This window comes from Monopterus albus, unplaced genomic scaffold (genome assembly GCF_001952655.1).
Source record: "Monopterus albus unplaced genomic scaffold, M_albus_1.0 scaffold3.1, whole genome shotgun sequence".
Lineage (NCBI taxonomy): Eukaryota > Metazoa > Chordata > Actinopteri > Synbranchiformes > Synbranchidae > Monopterus > Monopterus albus.
This window is the reverse complement of record NW_018127883.1, coordinates 8,758,853-8,778,853: the sequence shown is the minus strand read 5'-3', so window position 1 is coordinate 8,778,853 and position 20,001 is coordinate 8,758,853. Positions and strand designations below refer to the sequence as shown.

At 39.3% G+C, this 20,001-nt stretch overlaps 1 protein-coding gene across 3 annotated transcripts in view; it reads left to right on the top strand.

The window, feature by feature from the left end:
- Nucleotides 1-20,001, top strand: part of LOC109962413 (gamma-aminobutyric acid receptor subunit pi) — a 38,684-nt gene that overhangs the window by 6,925 nt on the left and 11,758 nt on the right. For 2 of the 3 annotated variants that reach the window (XR_002275255.1, XM_020604106.1), the window contains exons 2-5: nt 4,246-4,335; nt 13,925-14,037; nt 16,932-16,999; nt 17,797-18,014. Coding sequence is in view for 2 of the 3 variants with exons in the window: in XM_020604106.1 (XP_020459762.1) it covers nt 4,274-4,335; nt 13,925-14,037; nt 16,932-16,999; nt 17,797-18,014 (461 nt within the window). In the remaining variant the exon portion in view is untranslated. The other variant, XM_020604115.1, reaches the window with a different exon arrangement.

The window sequence follows — 20,001 nt, the reverse complement described above, 5'->3', positions numbered from 1 at the left end:
AAAGGGAAACCAAAAGCAGGAAGTAACGTCAAAATAAACCCCGGACAGGAAGTAGCGGAACCGAATCATGACAGCCACTGGTGAGTCATTTCAGTTGTTGCATTATTTGGAGTCTATCTCTTATGTCTTATGTACCTTTTTGGTAGTTACATATTTTTGCACTGAGTTAAAAGCAACAACTTAAACTTGGCAGGTTTGTTTGCAGTGCAGGTGCATCCAGACAGCAGCTGTGTTCCTTTCTGGCTTGTGTCTCATAGGACCTTGCTTGACTCAGTGGTACAGTGTCATCTGTCATCCATAATATAATGTGATGACATAAATCTTTCTGGCACTGTCCATTCTTGAGCTGTCACAGTGTCCATATGCATTATTAATATTATCTGGTTTCCTGCAAGCTTTTCTTTTCAAGGATTGCATCTGACAGAAGTGTACAGGTAGCTAAAGCCCCCAGGGAGTGGACTGGAGTTGTAGAACTGAAGTTGTCCTGTGAAAAAGTGTAACTTACCTGAGGGCCTGTTAACATTAATCTCTTTCAAAGTTACCTTTAAAGTGACTGCTATTTGAGCTACACTTATCTGAGAAGTTAAAGCTGCTATATGTGTGGTTCTGAAGACTTCTCATCTACTAAAAGTCTGAAACAATGGCTGCCAGACTGAACAGGCCATGTTCCTTTGCACAGGAGTGGGACAAAGAGCAAAACCCAGGGTTAACATCAGTTTGTTTGGGATGGAAAGTGTTAAAAACAGGCAAAGGACTCATATTTGATTCAGATGTGGCATTCTTCCTTCTGGATGCACTAGCATCTAAAGCAGGGGTGGCCAATTCCAGTCCTCAAGGGTCGCTGTCCCACTTGTTTTCAAACTATCCCTGCCTGACCTGCTGCTGAGGCTCAGGTGTGTTCAGTCAGTCAGAAGCTGGAAGATACCAATTCACTTTATCGTTCCTCAATCCACTTTCATCTAAGATGATTTAATTTAAATATGTCTGTAGCAATGACTTAATGGTTTTCTGTTGTAGCAGTTGTTTACACTCAGGCAGTTAATGCAGGAAAAGCTCTCTGGATGTGTATGTGGTTTTATGGAACACAAGTCAAAATGACAAAAACATCAACATTAAGTAAGTCAGGGCTATGAAGGAAAGAAAGAAAAATAACAGGGGAAAGGGTGAATTTGGATATAGACTAGCAGCCTGGAGGCCACAGAGGTTGGCACGCTGTTGATATGACTCATCCCGCTTATCTAGAAAAAGTACCTTGAAGAGCAACAAAGAAGAGAAAAACGAAAGATGATAGACTCAGTTATGCCTGGCGTACCTTTCTATATTGGCTGCTGCTCTTTTCAAGACATCTTAAAATCAAATTACCAGCAGTTAGAGTCACAGCTGAAAGGCATGCTGGAGTGTCCTTCATCAGGATGGTCATTGAGCTTGGGCACATGCCAGGATGCTTTAACAGACAAACTTGGGCTGAAGCAGTTGAGTGCATTAGCTGGAGCACTGTGTAACCTGGCGCAGAATCTCAGGCTCATTACCAAAAAAAAAAAACAAGTAAGCAAATATTTGGTACTTTGAAGTTTACCCTTAACACAAAGCATCCCTGAACCATATCCTCACCCAAGCAAAGAGCAGATATGTGGCTTGACACAGCATCTGCATTGCACTTGCTCAGGTTAATCAGTGGCTTGCCCAACTGGCTTGTAAAGTCTACACTCATTTATTTACCTTGATGTGAAATGTGAAATAAGGCCACAGAGGCTTGTCTGAAAACTGTGTAATTTATTTATAAGTCTGTCAAAAAATCAGTTATCCACAGACAGTGACAAATTAATTCAATTACACATTATAATGAAAAACAAAACGTGTTTGCTCATGGTCTAGCCCATCAGATCCACTACAGACAATGTCACAAACAATCTTATGTCTAATCATTGTTATGATGGCAGTCACGAACCTATTACACGTTTCTTTTCATAAAAAGAGATTTAACATGAATTTTATTATAACTTTGCCTCTTAAGAATTCAGGTCTTTTTCAGAGTGGAAAATTAGCAGACTGTTAAATGATTCATTATTGTGGAAATGCAGGTCTGGATATCCTTGGTTGTTTTTTTTTTTTTTTTTTTAAACAGCCAGTAAAAGACTGGAAATGGAAAAGTACTGCTACTACAAACTGGAGTAAAATGGATCATACACACAGTACTATAACTGCACAGCTGACAGCTTTTGTTATTTTTCATCAGCTGGTTTGAGTGATAGCCGCGGCCAGAGGCATTATGTTTTTGGGTCATCAGTTAGTCTGTATGTCCATCTGTAAATGTAATGTCTCAGGAGTGCCTTTAGAGAATTTTTTCAAATTTGGCACAGGTGTCCACTTGGACTGAAGGATGAACTGATTAGATTTTGGTGATCAAAGGTCAATGTCAGTGATCTCATGTCTGTCCCATTCCTGTAAATTTGACTGGTTTGCAGAGGCATAATTCCAGCAATCATTTCTTGTATCAGAAATTTCCTCTTAATGTAAAACATAGTTATCACATGTTATCAAGCCTTTGCATGTGTTCAGTGTAAAAATAAGTCAGTCAGGTTCTATCAGACTATCACTGATCTCCCGAATAGTTCTTCATGTTACTGTAATGTACTGACAGAATGGTGTCTCTGTCGCTGGATGCCATTCAGTCCTTTTGATGCTTTAACAGGATGCATGAATTTATAATAATTTATAATGACACTCCTCAGTATGGGTATAGTTGATAAACTTAGCTTTACACATCTTTTAGAAATAGGTGGAAACATAGTCTGGTTTTGTCTAAAATTAACAAAATTCACCAGCCTCTAGAGCTCACCTGTTTCCAGTTTTTGTGCAAAGCTAAACTGTCATAGCACTGTACTGTATTTATTGGACATATGAGCAACTTTACAGAAAAGCAGGCAAGTGTATTTCCCCAAATGATGAACTTTGAATTCATGTAAAACAACTGCTCAGAAATTATTTTTAAAAAGTCCTACAAATCCTTTTAAAAAAAATAGGCCCTAACAATCAAAATACCAGCTTCACTTGTATATAATTCTTATATATACAATCACAAGATCATTCATCAATGTGCAAAGATAGAAAGGAAAATTTCAATAAAAAAACATCCCCCTTAATTGAGAGCACATACCTTTTTATATTAACACTGACATTGAATGAGAGTGTCAGTGTGAAAACTTCAACCATTCTTGCAGTGTCAGGACCAATCAGGTTATTTACTGCAGGCCATTTGATTGTGACAAAGCACAATGAATACAGAAACAGGAAGAGGACCATCCTGTATCTTCACAATACTTTATTCAGTTATGATCAGTATGCAGACAGGTCTTCGTTGTAACCGTGTACACCTTGCACTGCTCAATGAATTATATTTTATCCCTGTGGAGGAATTTTTTTTACTCATGATGGAACTGTCATTTGCTGCCTGGCCACCAGGGGCAACTAGAGGTTCAGTGTCTTGCCCAAGGACACTGACATGTGGACTGAGGACAACGGGAATTGAGCCACCAACCTTCCAACTGGGAGATGAATGCTCTTTCTCCTGAGCCACAGCTTCCAGAAATGTAGCCCTGAGAATTAATGTCAGGAATGTTAGAGTTGTATGTTATCATTTCATATGCATTATTATGATCTGCCCAAGAAGTTTAGGATACCATGAACAAGTCATTATAAGCTTGGTGGTAAATTTTTTATTCATTAGGACTGTGATAGTGCACTGTCTTACCTGTAGACCTTAACTGTACACTGCGTATTATGTAGCCAAAAAGGTATTATCTCCACCAACAAGTCTTACTGTATTTCAAAGCTACTGTACACTAGTGGAAAGCCACTTTTAATACCACAGCCAAAGAAGTAAGCTTTCAGCTTTTTGTTAACTATTTCCTTTACCCAGCTTGCCATCCAAAGCAGTTGACTCTTGATAGTTAAGTCATTCTAATCGCTGAAGGTTTTCTGCTTTGATCTTAAGAAAGGCTGAGAGGGAGAGAGCAGGAAGGTATAAGAAACAAGACTGAAAGAAACTGCAATATGCTTTATTATTTTTCACCCAAGTCTGGAGCTCAGTGCCAGACTTGTGAAGTCATTAACTAAGGTCATCATGGTCTAGAGAGATTGTACTTCAGTCATGTCAGTACTGTAGCTCCTTACTATGTGATTTAGATTTATTCCATCCTTCTAAATTGTGTTTCTTCTAAATTGTGTTGTCCTCTCCTTTTCCAGATAAACTTCACCTGGTGTCTTCACTCCTATGGCAGTCATGGGTCTCTCTGTATCTGGAGGGACCGTGTTCACCATCCTCCTCATTAGCAGGTGAGAATGCTTACAAAAATACCTCTGCTGTGATCTGTAGCCACAAAAGGGCAGGAAGCATAATAAAGTCATTATACATTCTAATTAGCAACAGATTCAAAGCTTTGTATGCAATGAACTGAGGTGAAATAGAGAGGTATTCAGTTGCATCATTTTATTGTGACCCATGAATACTCAGTAACAAGTCCCCATGTATCAGACAGCAAGCTTTTATGCTGCTGCTGAGCAGAACCAATGAGGCAGGATCCACTACCACATATATTACAACTCATGCAGAGGTCATATGGAGAGAATGATGGGATGTTTTGGTGCAAATCTGTCCTTTACCACCAAGAGACGCCTGTCTTCTTACAGTTTACTTTCAAAGCACAGAATGTACTTTACAAATTTTAGAAAGCCAAAGCTTTGCTGAATCCTGCTATAAGATATTCTCTGTATAGTCAGCGCTCCTTTGTATAGTCACCTTTGGGATTAATGTGCTGCAGCAGGTTGCCTGCTCCACTAATGTGTTGCCAAATGCATCTGCTTTTAGTTTAAATGCCATATGCAACACTTTGACCATTTAAGTGTGAAATGAATTATTTCATAAATCTGTGAGCTTTCAAAGATCTCATGCTGATTATTATTTGCATTGATCATTGTTTTTGAGCAAATTGTCTATGTGTAATGAGACTGTGGGCAATGCACAAGGGACATCATTCAGTACTGAGAAACCCTAAGGATAAACATTTCAAAATGCAAAATTACAGGCAACCCTTAAGCCAAACTATTTAAAAAGAAGGTGGAGCATGCAGCCTTCTCGCCACGTACCAGCATGAAGATATAGCTTATTATCTGCCCACTGATGATGCTTATAAAAATATTTTTAAGATAGATTATGCTTTTATAAGGAGAAACACCCTGCCCAATGTGCCTTATAACATTTCTTTGCACTTTCATCTCTCAATTTTCAATATTTATGGACCTAGATATTATTGGTACAAATACAATATACCATGCACTGCAGACCATCAACAACCCCTCACAGTATTAGCTGCTGAGCTCAAAAACTTTGATAGGTAATTATATTACAGTTACCAGTCCAAGTGCATTGCCTGAACATGATTTAACTTTTGTCCTAAGTGGGCTATCTTATTTTTAATTTCTATTTTTTTGAAACAAAATAACACATTAACAAAATAGTACCGAACATAGGAGACAAGACAACAGATACACGACATAACAAAATGATATAGAGTTTACAAGATTGTAGTGTGTGAAGTGTGGGTATTTCCAACTTATGCAGTCTATGAAATGCAAGAAAGGGAAAGGAGGGGAAATAAATAAAAAAAAATTACCAATAATAATAATGGGAAATAGATAGGGTTATTATGCAGTTGAAAATCAGGGTTGTGCCAAATTGGAGTGTATCTACATGGTGCAATTGATGGTTTAGTGATTTTGTTTGCTTTCCACCAGGCTGTCAGAGTTGAGAGGATTGTGATGTTCTCACAGTCATTCATTTTCTTAATGGAGTTTGGTAGAAAAGGAAGGTCTGCAACTGAGTTATTTGAGTTATTTTTGGAGTAATTTTGCTCTAATTCTATCCATGTACGGTTGCAACTGTCCTTCTGAATCCATTTGACTAAATACTGTAGCCTAATTGTCAAGTAGTAATATTGGAAGTTTGGTGCTTCTAGGCCACCTAGTGATTTGTTCATTTGGAGTGTAGATAGAGAAATTTTGGGTTTCTTGTTTTTCCAATAAAATTGTGAAGTTATATAATCAAGTGATTTAAACCATTTATCTATGGGTGTTGTGGGAAGCATTGTAAACAGATAGTTGATTTGAGGTAGAGGTTTCATTTTGACAGTAGCAGTTCGGCCGATGAGTGAGAGAGGACTCTTCCTGACTTAAAAGCCTCTCATCTCTTCCTGATTTTGTGTTTTATATCCATATTAAACCATGGTTTTTGGTTGGGGAAAACACGCACCGTTCTAGCTGGTACACATCTGAATGTGCACCAGCTGATGCAGTCACTCACAGTCTCTGCATATTCATGGATGTTGGCTGTGGCCCCTTTGAAGATGTTCCAGTCTGTGGCCTCTAGACAGCCCTGCAGGCTGGCCTGTGCACACTCGTTCCAGGTGTTAACAGTTCTCACTGAGACTGGTTTTGTCTTGAGTTGTTTGGTGTAAGCAGGTTTTAGCTGATTGCTAGGTGGTCAGATCTACCAAAATGCGGCTTAGGTTCAGCTGAGAAAGCATTTCTAATGTTACTGTAACAGAACAATGCAACGTGTGGGTGGGGAGGATTTTGTTTAAAGGTGTTATTGATGCAGGCGACAGCAGACTAGAAAGCATTAGAGAAACCCATGCTTTAATCAAGTTCTTGTACTTTTGCTGTTATGCTTCTGGGTGTGGAACACACACAGCATCATTCTCTGGAGAGATATTAGCCTAATTAGTATAAACCAAGATTAAGTTTTCTGTTTAGCCCTCCTTTAACTTAAAGTTATCTGTTTAATTGTGAATTTCTATGTTAAAACAACTTCAAGCCAGAGAGGGTAAAATAACTTTATAACCAGAAGCCTCACAACAGAGGCTTAATAGTAACCCCATAACACTGTTTATAGTCCACAGTGGTTTCACATCACTGGTTACAAAGAACATGGATACAATCTTTCTGAAGCCTATTACAGGGAGATTAAAGGCTTGCACTTTCCTTTTCTTCCTTTTACTTACTCCTTTATAAAAATCCATTTCTTTTTAAAATTTTTTACTGAATGTCACCACAGAGATTAGTGTACTCCTGTGCTCAGATAATTAACATGACTTGACTGTCTAAAACATAACACCACAAAAGAAAACATTTCAGAGGTACGTGAGAAAAATTAAATGGCTTACAGCAAAGAATATTTTACTGTACGAAGTATTTTGTCATTGGGGAAATAATAGTGTATTTGATATTTGTTAATAATGATAATAGCTATATCATATCTAGGAGGAGATGTTAAGGTTGTGGATGAAATAGAAATGTCCATTTAGAGGATCTCATTATCTTTACTGTCAACTCAGAATGAGACATACAGTATCTGTACATAACAATTTGAAGGTTTAGATTGGACTCCAAAAGGTGCTTTGGCACGTTTGTTTAAAAGAGTGAAGTACTTTTGACAGTACTGTGACCATTAGTTTGTCAGTGATCTTGCTAACAACGTCCAGCTTGTTTGTGATGACCTTTTTTAACTTTTTTTCTTTTTTTTTGTCAAATGGTCAGATTTTACATACAGGTCTGCATTAAACCATTATTGTTGGTCCATCTCAAGTCAAGTGTGTCTGCAGGAAACACATGAAGGTATTTAATAGAGAATATTTTAAATTTCATGTTTAAGTTCAATAATGAGGCAACTTTTCTCTTTACTTCAGCGACTGTGAGTGATTTCAAATTCATCATTTATCATTTTCTGCAGCAAAGCTAACTGAAAACCAGCTTTTCATGTTCATTAAGTTTAGGTCCCCTGTCTGGAACAATATCATCCCTCTGTTGGGTTTCTCTGCAATTTCCACTTTCACAGTGGTTTGTCATGGTACCACTGTTACTTTAATTTTCTCACACTAGCCCTGATCATTTAAAAGTGTTAAAATTTCTGAAAAACATGGTTGCATGTACTTATTGGTTTCATTCTTTCTGTGAGAGCAGCTTGTAATGAACCCATCACAACTTGGTGGGGAACATTACAAACATTTAACACCACTATTTTTTGTGTGTTGAGTGTTTCAACCGCAAGAACCTTTTGATGAACTTGGGGTTGATTTTAGTTGCTCTACTTGAAAGAGTTCAATCTATACTTCTAAGATGAATCTTCTTTAAGAAATGACTGATATTAAATTAGCATAAGGACTTAATCTCACTCCCTGCTGCAGATGACAAATATGACAGTTGTTTTCTTTTAGAAATAAAGGATTCTTATGTGGCATGGTTTGTTTGAGCCCTGGCTGGCCAATCCGGTGCCTTTCTGTGCAGAGTTTGCATGTTCTCCCAGTGTCTGCGTGGTACCCTGGCTTCCTCCCACAGTCCAGACCTGCAGGTTAGGTTGATTGGTGACTCTAAATTGCCTGTAGGAGTGAGTGGTTGTCTGTCTCTAAGTGTCAGCCCTGTGACAAACTGGCTACCTGTCCAGGGTGTACCTCGCCTCTTGCCCAGTGTCAGCTGGGATTGGCTCCAGACCCCACGACTCTATTCGTAAGTGGTAAAGATAATGGATGGCTGGGTGGATTCTTATGCATGCATGGATTTAATTTTCACTCCTTAACCATAAAAGCTGTCTGAATTTTAGTCATAACATACATAAAGAATATTCCTAGTATTTAGAGCATGAAATTATTATCTGACATACAGTACTACTTATTTGATTTAATGCTGTCTAAGGGATGGAGTGTGAACTTTTTCAGGTTACTTGGTTTAGTATATAATACTAATGTGTCACTTATACCCCGCAAGTTACCGTAACACTGTCTGGATCAATGATTGTAAAAACAATGGGCAAGCTGACATTCCCAGAAGTGAGGTCAATGTGAGTCAATCGCCCCCTGGTGGCTGGTTGCAGTATAGAACATAAGCCCTGCCCCCTCTGTGTTAGCTGATGGGACATGAGCCACACTAAAAGTTGAAGTATAAATCAGATACATTTGTCCCAGAGGTGATTTTTGGGTTGTTTAGTAGATATTATCATGCTGATGTGTGCACAAGTGGTCATTTTTTAGGTAAGTTTGTTTTTAATGAATTTGCTGATATAAACAGAGGTGTTTGCAGATGATTTGACAGCTTTGATTAGCGGCCTGATGCATTACTTCACTTCTGGTCACTTCTGGTGTATTCACAATATTTTCGCTTCACTTTTGCATAGTGGAGTTAAGTGGTTCAGTATCTAATGGAAAATTTTAAAGCATTAACCTTGTATTCTATGTACATTATCTGTGCACAAGCATCTCCAAAGCTCCAAGGTCCATTTTTTATTAAAAGGCTACAAAACTGAGGGTACAGATAAGGCTCTATTAACCATGATAGCGCTTTGTAGTATCATTTTAATTAATACTCACCAGAGATCTTATTTGGGCTTTGTTTGACCTCCTAAAGTCCCAGAGCTTGTGTTAAAAAAGATTTAATAAAGAAGCACATCATTCACAATTAGATTTGTTATTGATGACAACTGAGAATCTATGCTAATTTCTCACTGTGGATATAAAGGGGCTAATATTTTGGATAATTAGTTTCATGGTGGTGCAATGAAGCAACTGAGACATTAAGTGTTAATACTGTGAGAAAGCAATAAAAGGAGGGATGAGGAGAGAAAGCAAACTAAGCAAAGCAAAGCAAAGAGCTAATTACTGAGGAAAGCAGAAGAATTTGACTATGGGAAACAGTAACAAACTGATCCCTGCTTCCTGCTGGCACTTCCTTCCCCACCACCTTCAGAGAGCTATGAAGCAATCATTTGTGATTGGCAATTAACATATTAGAAGGTGTTTCTCACTGAAGGCCTACAGTATCATGTGCTGATGATGTTGCTGCTACAACTGCCACATCAGATCAAGCCCTCAGAAATCAGGTAGTGTTTTGCAGCTCTGTTTCTCATGGTGACATCCAGCTGCTGAGCCAGCAGCTTAAGAGATAATCTACAAGATGCATTTTTGGATATTTTCAAATTTACAAAGTAAGGTCTAGGTCACTATTATTACAAAGGGAAAACCCAACAAATCCCCCTTCAGCAAGCACTTGGCAACAGTGGGGAGGAAAAACTCCCTTTAACGAAAGAAACCTTCGACAGACCCCGGCTCTTGGTGGGTGGCCTTCTGCCTTGACCGGTTGGGGTGAGTGGACAGAGGAGAGAGAAAAGAAGAAAAGCAACAAGACACAACAAACAATCAAACACTGGTCAGGTCGATGTGGCTGGTGACTGCTCATCAGAAACATAGAGCTCCAGAGCCAGGGCTACCTGCAGAAAGGTACAGGGAGAGAAAGAGAGAGAGGACACACTACGGGAGAGAGGAAACACAAAGCTAGTGATGTGTAATGGTGGCATATAGATGCATAGGGAGAGAGGAAAGTTTGTAAATCTTTCCTGTGTGTTCACTGTTTTGTTCAACAACTTTGAGTTTCTGTGCTGGAAGCTCCTACTGTGCCATTATGGCAGAACTACCTACAACTGTATCATTGATTTGAATGCTTTTTTCTGCTTTAGAATTTTACTTGTTAGTGTATTTTCTATGGCAGGTGATGTTTAACATTACTCCTAATATCAAAATTCAAAAAGTAATTTTTAAATGCACAGTTATGTTTTTGCACTTGTGCTGAAGCCAAACAATAGGTTGTGTCTCAGAATGGCAAAGGCCTTCTTCATCTCAGCTGTATGTCATCTTGTTGTTCTTGATAGGCAGCCTTGTGGGCAAGTGTCAGGTCTGTCAGCAAGCATTCTGGGAAAATGTGTACACCACAGACTGTGCTTTCATCTGTGTACAGAGGGACATAAATATCAGTGATGTGTTCGTGTGTATGCATGGGTTTACAGTGTGATTAATGTGTGAGGTTGCTGTTGCAGAACACAGCCTGAATATATTCTTGATCATGCTGCCTGGCACAAAAAAAAAATCTAAGATGAGCTGTTTATAACAGTACCCTGTGTGGTTCTTGCAGCATTCTAAGGCTCTGTATTTTTCTTTTTTCCATTGTCAGTCCCAGTGGATAGCGACTGTTTGGCAGATTGGAAAACTGAGGTCTTATCCCCGTCAACAGGTGAAGGGTTAGCCTGCCAAAAGTTAAATAGTCAGGGGATTTTCAGAGATGGATAGAGTGAGAGGAGCTGGGGGCTCTTAGCTCACACCCTGGTCAAAGCAGCGATGTTTCATTGTCAGCCTGTAAAACTGCTGTGAACATCAAAGACAAATAGCTCTACTGCTGTCAGTATGTATGGTTTAGGAAATCCATTCCATGATATATGGAACCTGCAGTTCTGCTGTATAATTTCTGTTTTTGTGTTGAATTCTCTGCTTTTTTTTTAATAATCAAAAAATATTTTCCTGAACCGGTACATTTTGTTTTTCAGTTTTTCATTGTAGAGAGGGGGGTTCTTTTTACATTTCACAGCAGAAACAGACAGGTGACTCAGTAAGGTGCTGGGCCACCACATGCCACCAGAACAGCTTCAGTGCACCTTTGTAAATGGACTCCAAGTATCTGAACTCTACTGGAGGGATGAATATTATTCTTCCAAAAGATATTCCCTCAGTTTGTGTTTTGATGATAATGGTGAAGAGCCCTCTCAGTGTGTTCGTGTTCCCAGGGCATCAATTACTGACTTTTTGTAAAGTACCTCTTGTGTCTTATACTGACTCTAAAGCATGCCTTTGGCATCCATATAAGATGCTTGGGGTTTCCACTACAGAACATCGCTAATCTACTTGAGTCAGTTCACAAAAACTACAGGTAGGTACATGGTTATATTTAGGCACAAAACTATGTGGTTATGCTTAGGAAAAAGTTGTGGCTTGGATTTAAACATTCACTCATTTAAACCACTTCATTGCACATTGGAGGTGAACTCCCATCTCCAGTGGGAAAGTTTAATGTTTGTTTGACCCAGTGTCCACCCCATCCACCTCCTAAGGCAGACTTTCTCCTTTCATATACTATAAACTCTTGCTCTGGCCATCAAATACTGACACTAGTGGATATTCTACTGAAAACTGTGCATTTCATACAAATGCCCAAAATAGCCTTTGGCATTAGTATGACACTAAAGGTACTTGACATATTGTCAGTATTTGACACCTTGAGAAAGAGGATGGGTTGGTGCTGTCTAACATATCAGATCCCATAATCTCCCATCAACTGGGTTGAAATGCAGTGGCTGTGAAGGCCATGCTCATTGAACCCCTTGCCCTGTGGATGGGGGTGCCGTCATCCTAGAAGAGACCACTCATTTAGTCAGGTTTTTCCTTTATTTTGTCACCCATATGTACAGTAATTTTGATTCCACACAGAAACATGCACCCATCACCCTCATACAGATGCAAAAACATTTATGAAGGCAGTGACCCAAATTGATAATGCAGCAAATGCCAGAGGCAGAGTACTGTCACTACCATCACTGAAGTGGCTTTCCCATCCAAGACCCTGGCCTGTTGAAACAACAGGCATGAACCACGTGAGTGAGATTTTATGCAGCATAGCAACAGAATACTAGGAGTGAGTTGCTCACTGTCTAAGCTGATTTGACACAGTCAGGTGAAACAAGTTTTGAGCTACATAGGGATGACTTTCTTCTGCATTTCTTTTTTGGTAGAACCCTGTCTGGTCCAGAGGTGCAGCTCTGGGGCTGTGGGCTAGATTCACCAGTAGAACAGCCTGATCTTTCATGGGGAGGAAATGAAGAGAACTATTGATTTTCTCATAGATAGCCTATATGTACGCACTTTCACTTGATAAAATTTTAAACACAAAGTCAAGTGGTGATTTTAGAAATGAAATGGCATCTCTTGTGTCAAAAATAAGATGCTTACAGACAGCTTGGTGTCTGCACTGAGTTTCATGGACTAAGCTGTTTCTACAATTAACAAGCTTGTCAAAAAGAGGAACCGTGTCCCACAGAGTCAGATGTAGCAAGAAAGATACTGTATATAATATATTGCTATAAATTGTTTTTTTGTCAGCATCAATGCAACATGTATCATTTTAACAGGAAGCAACAGAAGACACCAGCGTGAACAGTTATACTGGCATGAAATAGAAGCTAATCATCCAAGTCAGTTAATATGTTTACAGCAATTATACCAAGGTATCAACATTCATTGACAATACCATACTGATGTTTCAAACATCTTGACCCAGTGACTCATGAAGCTGTGGCTATTTGATGACAAACAGCCCATCTCACTTCTTGCTCTTCATGTGTTATTTTTGACTGCAGCAGTGTAAATGTGACAGAGGGGAGTCTGAAATACTGCCATCGTAGGGAGATGAATAGTTTCTGCCTCTGCACATGGCCTGATCTGTCTTGCTTCCACCCCTCTTGTATCATGGCATGTGCCCCCGGGGCTTTCACTCTACAGAGCAGGCATTTAGAGCTTGATTTATACACAAGCACATATAAAACAGGGGATGGCACAATCATTGTTGTTTTTCCTTGTTTTGATTGCAAGCAATATAATCATCTTTCCACACTTCACTGTGTCTTTATGGCTAGCATTCAGAGAGTGGTGGAAAAAATCTCATGAACGCAGACAATAATTTTAAGGGCAAACATGAATGAAGAAACAGAGAAAGGCCTAGTTTAAAATATCTTGAAATCACTCAATCCAAAGTATCTATTAATTAAATGAAGCAAGGCAAAATTTTTGTTCTTTTCTTCTTTTTCTTCTCATTTTGCAGTTCAGGCTTTCATTTTAACCTAATGTATTTTCTTTATCTCAGCATGGTTTGATGTGGAACTCAGTTAAAACCCTGCATATTCTGTGAGCAGGGAGGGGCTGTGACGAGGAATCCACCTGGTAAATGCACAACAAGAGAAAAATCATTCTCTCACTCTTTCTTTCTCTGTCTTTGTTCTCAGGTTGTTAGAGAGGTCAATGCTCAGCGCAGAAGTGAAGGAAGGAGAGATTCTGCCTCCTACCATTCAGAGGCTGATGAAAGGATATAACAAGTACCTCAGGCCTTTCTTTGACAGTAAGGAAACTGCAGCACAGCATGGAAATGACAGAATGTTCAGGGGAAATATAGGCTTGATAAAGAGGGGTACAGATGATAGTTTTTGTCCTTAAAATTGCTTTGCTCATAGCTGGAATTAGTTGTAATGAACTGAAAATAAGAGTCCAACAGAAAGCTAGCATCAACACGGGTGTGAGGCCAGTAAATAAACGTGTTATTTACTGAAACACGAATCTATATAAATCTAAAAATAGGTTGATATTATTTCAGCCATATCTGCTAGTATGCATTGTGATTTAAGCAGCCTACTAATTTACTTGCCATAGAGAAACAGTCTATTTCAGTGTATGCTTTAAACGAACAATGCTCCCTGCAAATCCCTCACTACTGTTATTGTTCTAGATGCCAGGAACCTGTCACAATGTGATTATGGGTTGTTTACTCACTGTTTGCTCTATAATAACACCTCAGACTTTACTAAATTCAATGTTGTTCAGCATAATCACAAGCCCTCCTGCTTAGGAACACAATTTTGGCACACACTGATGGTAAAAGCACAGGCAAACACAAGCACACATTCAGTTTTCACACACTGCAGTACTAGCACTGGGGGAACTTCCATGGATTTTATTCATTCTCCAGCCCTTAAGCAGAAATCATCCAGACATGCTTCACTAAAACCTGCAACTGTATGTTCCACCCCTGATTTCCTGCTGGAGTCTCTTAGTTTGAAAGAAACCTCCAGGTTTTCACTATCTCACTCTCCCCAGCCTCTTTATTGTCAATCAGTGTCTGATTCAGATCACCTGGCTAATGCCACTCACCTGTGGCTTGTGGTCTCCACCTTACATATACTGCCTTGTTTTTCTGGTACAATTGTTAGATTGTCATTCAATGTTGTACTGCGCTTTCCTGTCAGCACCTATCACCAGTGATGTCGAGATGAAGCCTTCCAGCCAACTGGTTCGCAAGAGGGTTCATTTCTCAAGACTTCATGTGCACAACCCCCCCCCCCTTTTTGGTCAATGACTGTAAGACAGGCAGATGTGTTTGTAGTCTTTAACTGTATGTGATACTCTCAAAGCTGTTGCCACAGTTTGGGCATGGGAATAATGACTGCCATTTAACTATGCAATTTTCTCTTGTGAGCACAAGATAATAACCCATTCAAATCATGTGTTTTTGTCTCCCCTTATTAACGTACTTGTGCTTGTTTGTAATGTTGTATCCAGTACTTTTTACCATACGGACTCCATGGTAAGGACTCCATACACCATGGTATTACAACAGAATTTTACTGTGATGCTAGAAATTAGATGTTAATTTTTATTTCAGTGAAGTCTGACTTGGCTTTTGGAGCAAAATGGCCCCTTTATATATGAGAAGATAACACTTTGTTTGCTAACTGTGAAACTAAAGCCAGCAGTTAGCTTAGCATAAAGATGGAAAACAACTAACTACTGTCTAAAGGTGACCATAAAGGCTAATAGTGAGCCAGTGTTTTAACACTTAACAAGGGTGTGTTTTTAGAGGTGCTGATAAGATTTTGGTACCCTCTGTCACGACCAAGCTGGCTATCCCCCCTTTGTTTTCTAGCTTGTTTGCTAAACTATGCAAACCTATTGCTAGTGGTAGCTTTATATTTACAGTCATATTGATGTTCGCATCTAAATTTGCCAGAGTGAATGTGTATTTACTAAAATGTTGAAATATCCTTTTCAAGCTGAATTCCAGTGGATGCCCCAGCCAAATGTCTCAATTTTAGGTTTTCTTTACATGTAAAGAAACAGCCACTAACAATGGAAGCATGTACAGTATGTGCAACATGGCACCAGGTTACAGAAATGAAGACTGAGAGAAGGAGAATGGGGAGATGAAATGCAGGAGTGTGGTTAAGCTACCCCTCTTTGATGGTGATTCTGAGAGAGCTAATTCCCTCAGTGAGGTTCACACCCAACAGACTGCACCTGTTACTGTACCAGCAATGTAGGATCACTAGCATTTTAAAATGTGCTGTCCATTGTTGTACTGCATAACCTTATACACTGATCAGTCATAACATTATGACCACTTGCCTAATACTGTTTACATAGGAGTCAGTCTGACAGTTGGTTGGCACTCGTGTCACTCTGCAGCTCACTGTGCATCTTCTGTGAATCCATTTGCTTCCACAGTTCTACTGTCAGGAAGAGCACAGATGTGTCTACAATTCAGTGAAAAACTTATGTAAAAGCAGTGAAAACTGTGGTCGTGAGGACAAGTTAGAGAGAATGTTTTAGACAAATTCAACAGCCTCACCATTCTAGGTGTGATATCACCACTACAGCCCCTGACTCTTTCTCTTCAGAGACCAATGTACAGTATTTCTCATTTCAACCATTTTAACAAAGATTCAAATAAATTTTAATCTTTTGAAAAGTATAAATGGAAGTTAAAAGTTTAATCTATAGTAAGGTGATCCATGGGTGTCAATGACCCTGTTGCCAGTTCACCATTTGTTCTTCCTTAGACCACTGTTGGTAGGTACTAACCACTGCAGATCAAGCACACCCACCAAGACCTGCAGTGTGGGAGATGCTCTGATCCAGTCATCTCACCGTCACAGTTTGGCCCTTGTCAGAGTCGCTCACTCACTTGCCCATTTTTCCTGCTTCTAACACATCAACTTTGAGGACTAGATGTTCACTTGCTGCCTAATATACCCCACACACTGACAGGTGCCACTGTAACAGATAGTCAGTGTTATTCACTTCACCTGCCAGTGGTCATAATATTATGGCTGATTGGTGTATTCTAAAATATACACTTATATTATGCAACTCACATTCAGTTGCAGAGTACTGGGGATAATACAGTGTGTAAAAGGTGGATGAAGAACGTAATCATAGTTTTGTGTGCACATTTCTTTCTAGATGGTCCTGTAACAGTGGGCATGAGCTTGGATATTGCCAGCATTGACACCATCTCTGAGATCAATATGGTAAGGCAATATCTTCTGTGCTGTACTGTCAGTAGAGGGGGTTTTACTTTAAGTCTCAGGCCAAATACAATTTTTGGAACTTATGTCCTTTACATTTATGGAATTTTGTTACATTTTTGTTTGTACTGCAGAAATTAACAATTTTTTATACACTAATTAGGCTTTTTCATTTTAGTAGTTGACAAATTGGTTGGTTATGTAATGACTGGCCAGTAGATCTTGGATATGATAGTTGATTACAGAAGAGCAGTCCAGTTTATCAGTATAACCGGAAGTGTTTAGTTTGACTGGCAGTAAATACAGGGTTACAACAAAATCAAATTAAACACAACAGCAAATGCATTCAGGTCAGTGGTCAGGACCGAGAATGGGAATTGGTTATTAATGCAGGCAACTCTTTAGAATAGCAACAGTGAACTCTTGAGACAAAACCAAACCTGCACATTAGGAGACAGCAATACTATGTGACCAACAGGAAGAACTGTATTTATAGTCACAGTTTGTTGCTAGAGAATAGAAGAAATGAACTATGTAACTACACATGATGTAACTTTCAAATAGATCAGTTTCCTAAAAGAAGATACCTGCTGACTTGAAGCACATGACAGGATTATTGTTGCTTCAGGCACAGAGGGGCTTAGGTACCTAATGACTTTAATACCCAACAATTAAAAAGGGGGGTGAGTGTTGGGGGGCGGGGGGAGTACATTGGAGATGCTTGGTTTGTAACAATCTGACTTATCTCTCAGCATATAGTCTGCTAGCTCTGTTGTAACCTTTGGTCCCCATTCCTGCAGGACTACACTGCCACCATTTTCCTCCGCCAGCGCTGGACAGACGAGCGCCTGGTATTTGAAGGTAACAAGAGCTTGAGTCTTGATGGGAGGCTAGTTGAGCTCCTGTGGGTCCCTGACACCTTCATCGTAGACTCCAAGAAGTCGTTTCTCCATGACATCACTGTGGAGAACAGATTAATCCGCATCTTCCCCAATGGGACCGTCCTTTACGCGCTGAGGTGGGGTAACAAACAAGCTTGTTGGTTTATTAATTTTTCTGTTTCAACCATTGACTGTGTGGCTGGTTGTACTATAAGCAAATGATCATAAATCCCACCTCCATGTTAGCAGATGCGACATGAGCCAAACTAAAAACTCAAAGTAATAAATCGGAGGCAATTTCTACTGTTTTTGGTAGACATTATTATGCTGGTGTGTGTAAAAGTGGTCATTTTTCTGGTAGGTTTTTAATAAGTTATAAAAAAGGGATGTATTTCAGTTGATTTGACAGTTTTATCTGATATATAATGCAACTACTTTGCTAATGCACAGAATTTGGTTGCAAAAAGAGCAAGATGGCAGCCGTCGAATTCACAGTATTTTGGTTTCACTTTTGCATAGTGGAGGGAAGAGGTAATGTGATATCCACTGTATATACAGTCAGTGGCATGAATGTTGACTACAGAGTAGACTAGAGAAATACTTGGCTGAGGGAAGAAGTGTGTGTAGAAACTGGCCATGGTGCTGGTGTGCTTGACTGGCCAGCAAACTCACCAGACCTGAACCCCATAGAGAATCTATGGGGTATTGTCAAGAGGAAAATGACAAATGAGAAACAAAATAATGCAGATGAGCTGAAGGCCACTGTCAAAGAAACCTGGGCTTCCATACCACCTCAGCAGTGCCACAGACTGATCACCTCCATGCCACGCCGAATTGAGGCAGTAATTAAAGCAAAAGGAGCCCCTACCATGTATTGAGTACATGTACAGTAAAAGAACATACTTTCCAGAAGGCCAGCAATTCACTAAAAATGTTTTTTTTATAGGTCTTATGAGGTATTCTAATTTATTAACATAGTGAATTGGTGGGTTTTTGTTAAATGTGGGCCCAAATCATCACATTTAAAAGACCCAACAGCTTAAACTACTTCAGTCTGTGTGTACTGAATTTATATAATACACGAGTTTCACTATTTGAGTTGAATTACTGAAATAAATGGACTTTTCCACGATATTCTAATTTATTGAGATGCACCTGTACATGTTCTGGTTGCATACTGAAAAGAGAACAGGTCACACTGGTGAGTTTCTCACTGTAAGGGCAACATTGTAACTATTGTGATTGGTGGTTGGGTGGGGGGCATTGAACACGGGTTGGATGTTATGTTATAGTAAAACTGGTTTGGTGTTCAGGTTCAGTCTGATTTCACATTTAACCATGCATTTATACATTAAAATCAGGAAGCCGCTGCACTACTTGTCTTCGTGAAAATACTTGTTTGGATTTGTTTTAAATTTAACATATACTAGACATTCACTTACAATAAGACTGCATTTGTTTTATGTTGAGGTATGTGTCCTAGTCTTCATGGGCCTGTGCCACCTGTATCATTTCTGGTTTTTCTATGACAGGAAAAATGGAGGAGCATAGAGCTTCACAGTCAGAAAGCAGGACTAGGAAGGGTAAAACAAGGCAAAAAAGACAGTTAGAGAGATGGCCACCTTGGGGAATTGGGGCTGTGAACAAGGAGAGAGTGAAGTGACAAATGTGAGGTGTTGGAGGAACAAGATTTTTGTGGTAAATGTTTCAGTGCAGTGCCAAGGGGAATGCATGACAAAGCACTGAGGTTATTATAGCCAAAGGTTTGACACTTAAGAGGTAAAATTCAATTAAAGGATTACTGTATACGGTATGTTACATGTAGGATTTTAAGGATCCTATTGATATATGTGATGAATTTGAAACCAGAATTTGGAGGTCACATTTTTAGTGCGTCATAGATAACTGCTAGACAGAAGCCTGGTAAATGGTTGTAACAACCAAGGTGCATGATAGATTGCCCAGGTGGATTTTCTAAGGGTCAACTTTAATTTTCTTACTTTACTCATTGGCTTATTGAAATGTTGTCATATCTAAACTTTCCCAATCACTTGAACTTGATGAACCTTGTCATGAAGCTGCTAACACTTCAGTGGTTGTTAAGAGGAAAATGTACAGCAAATA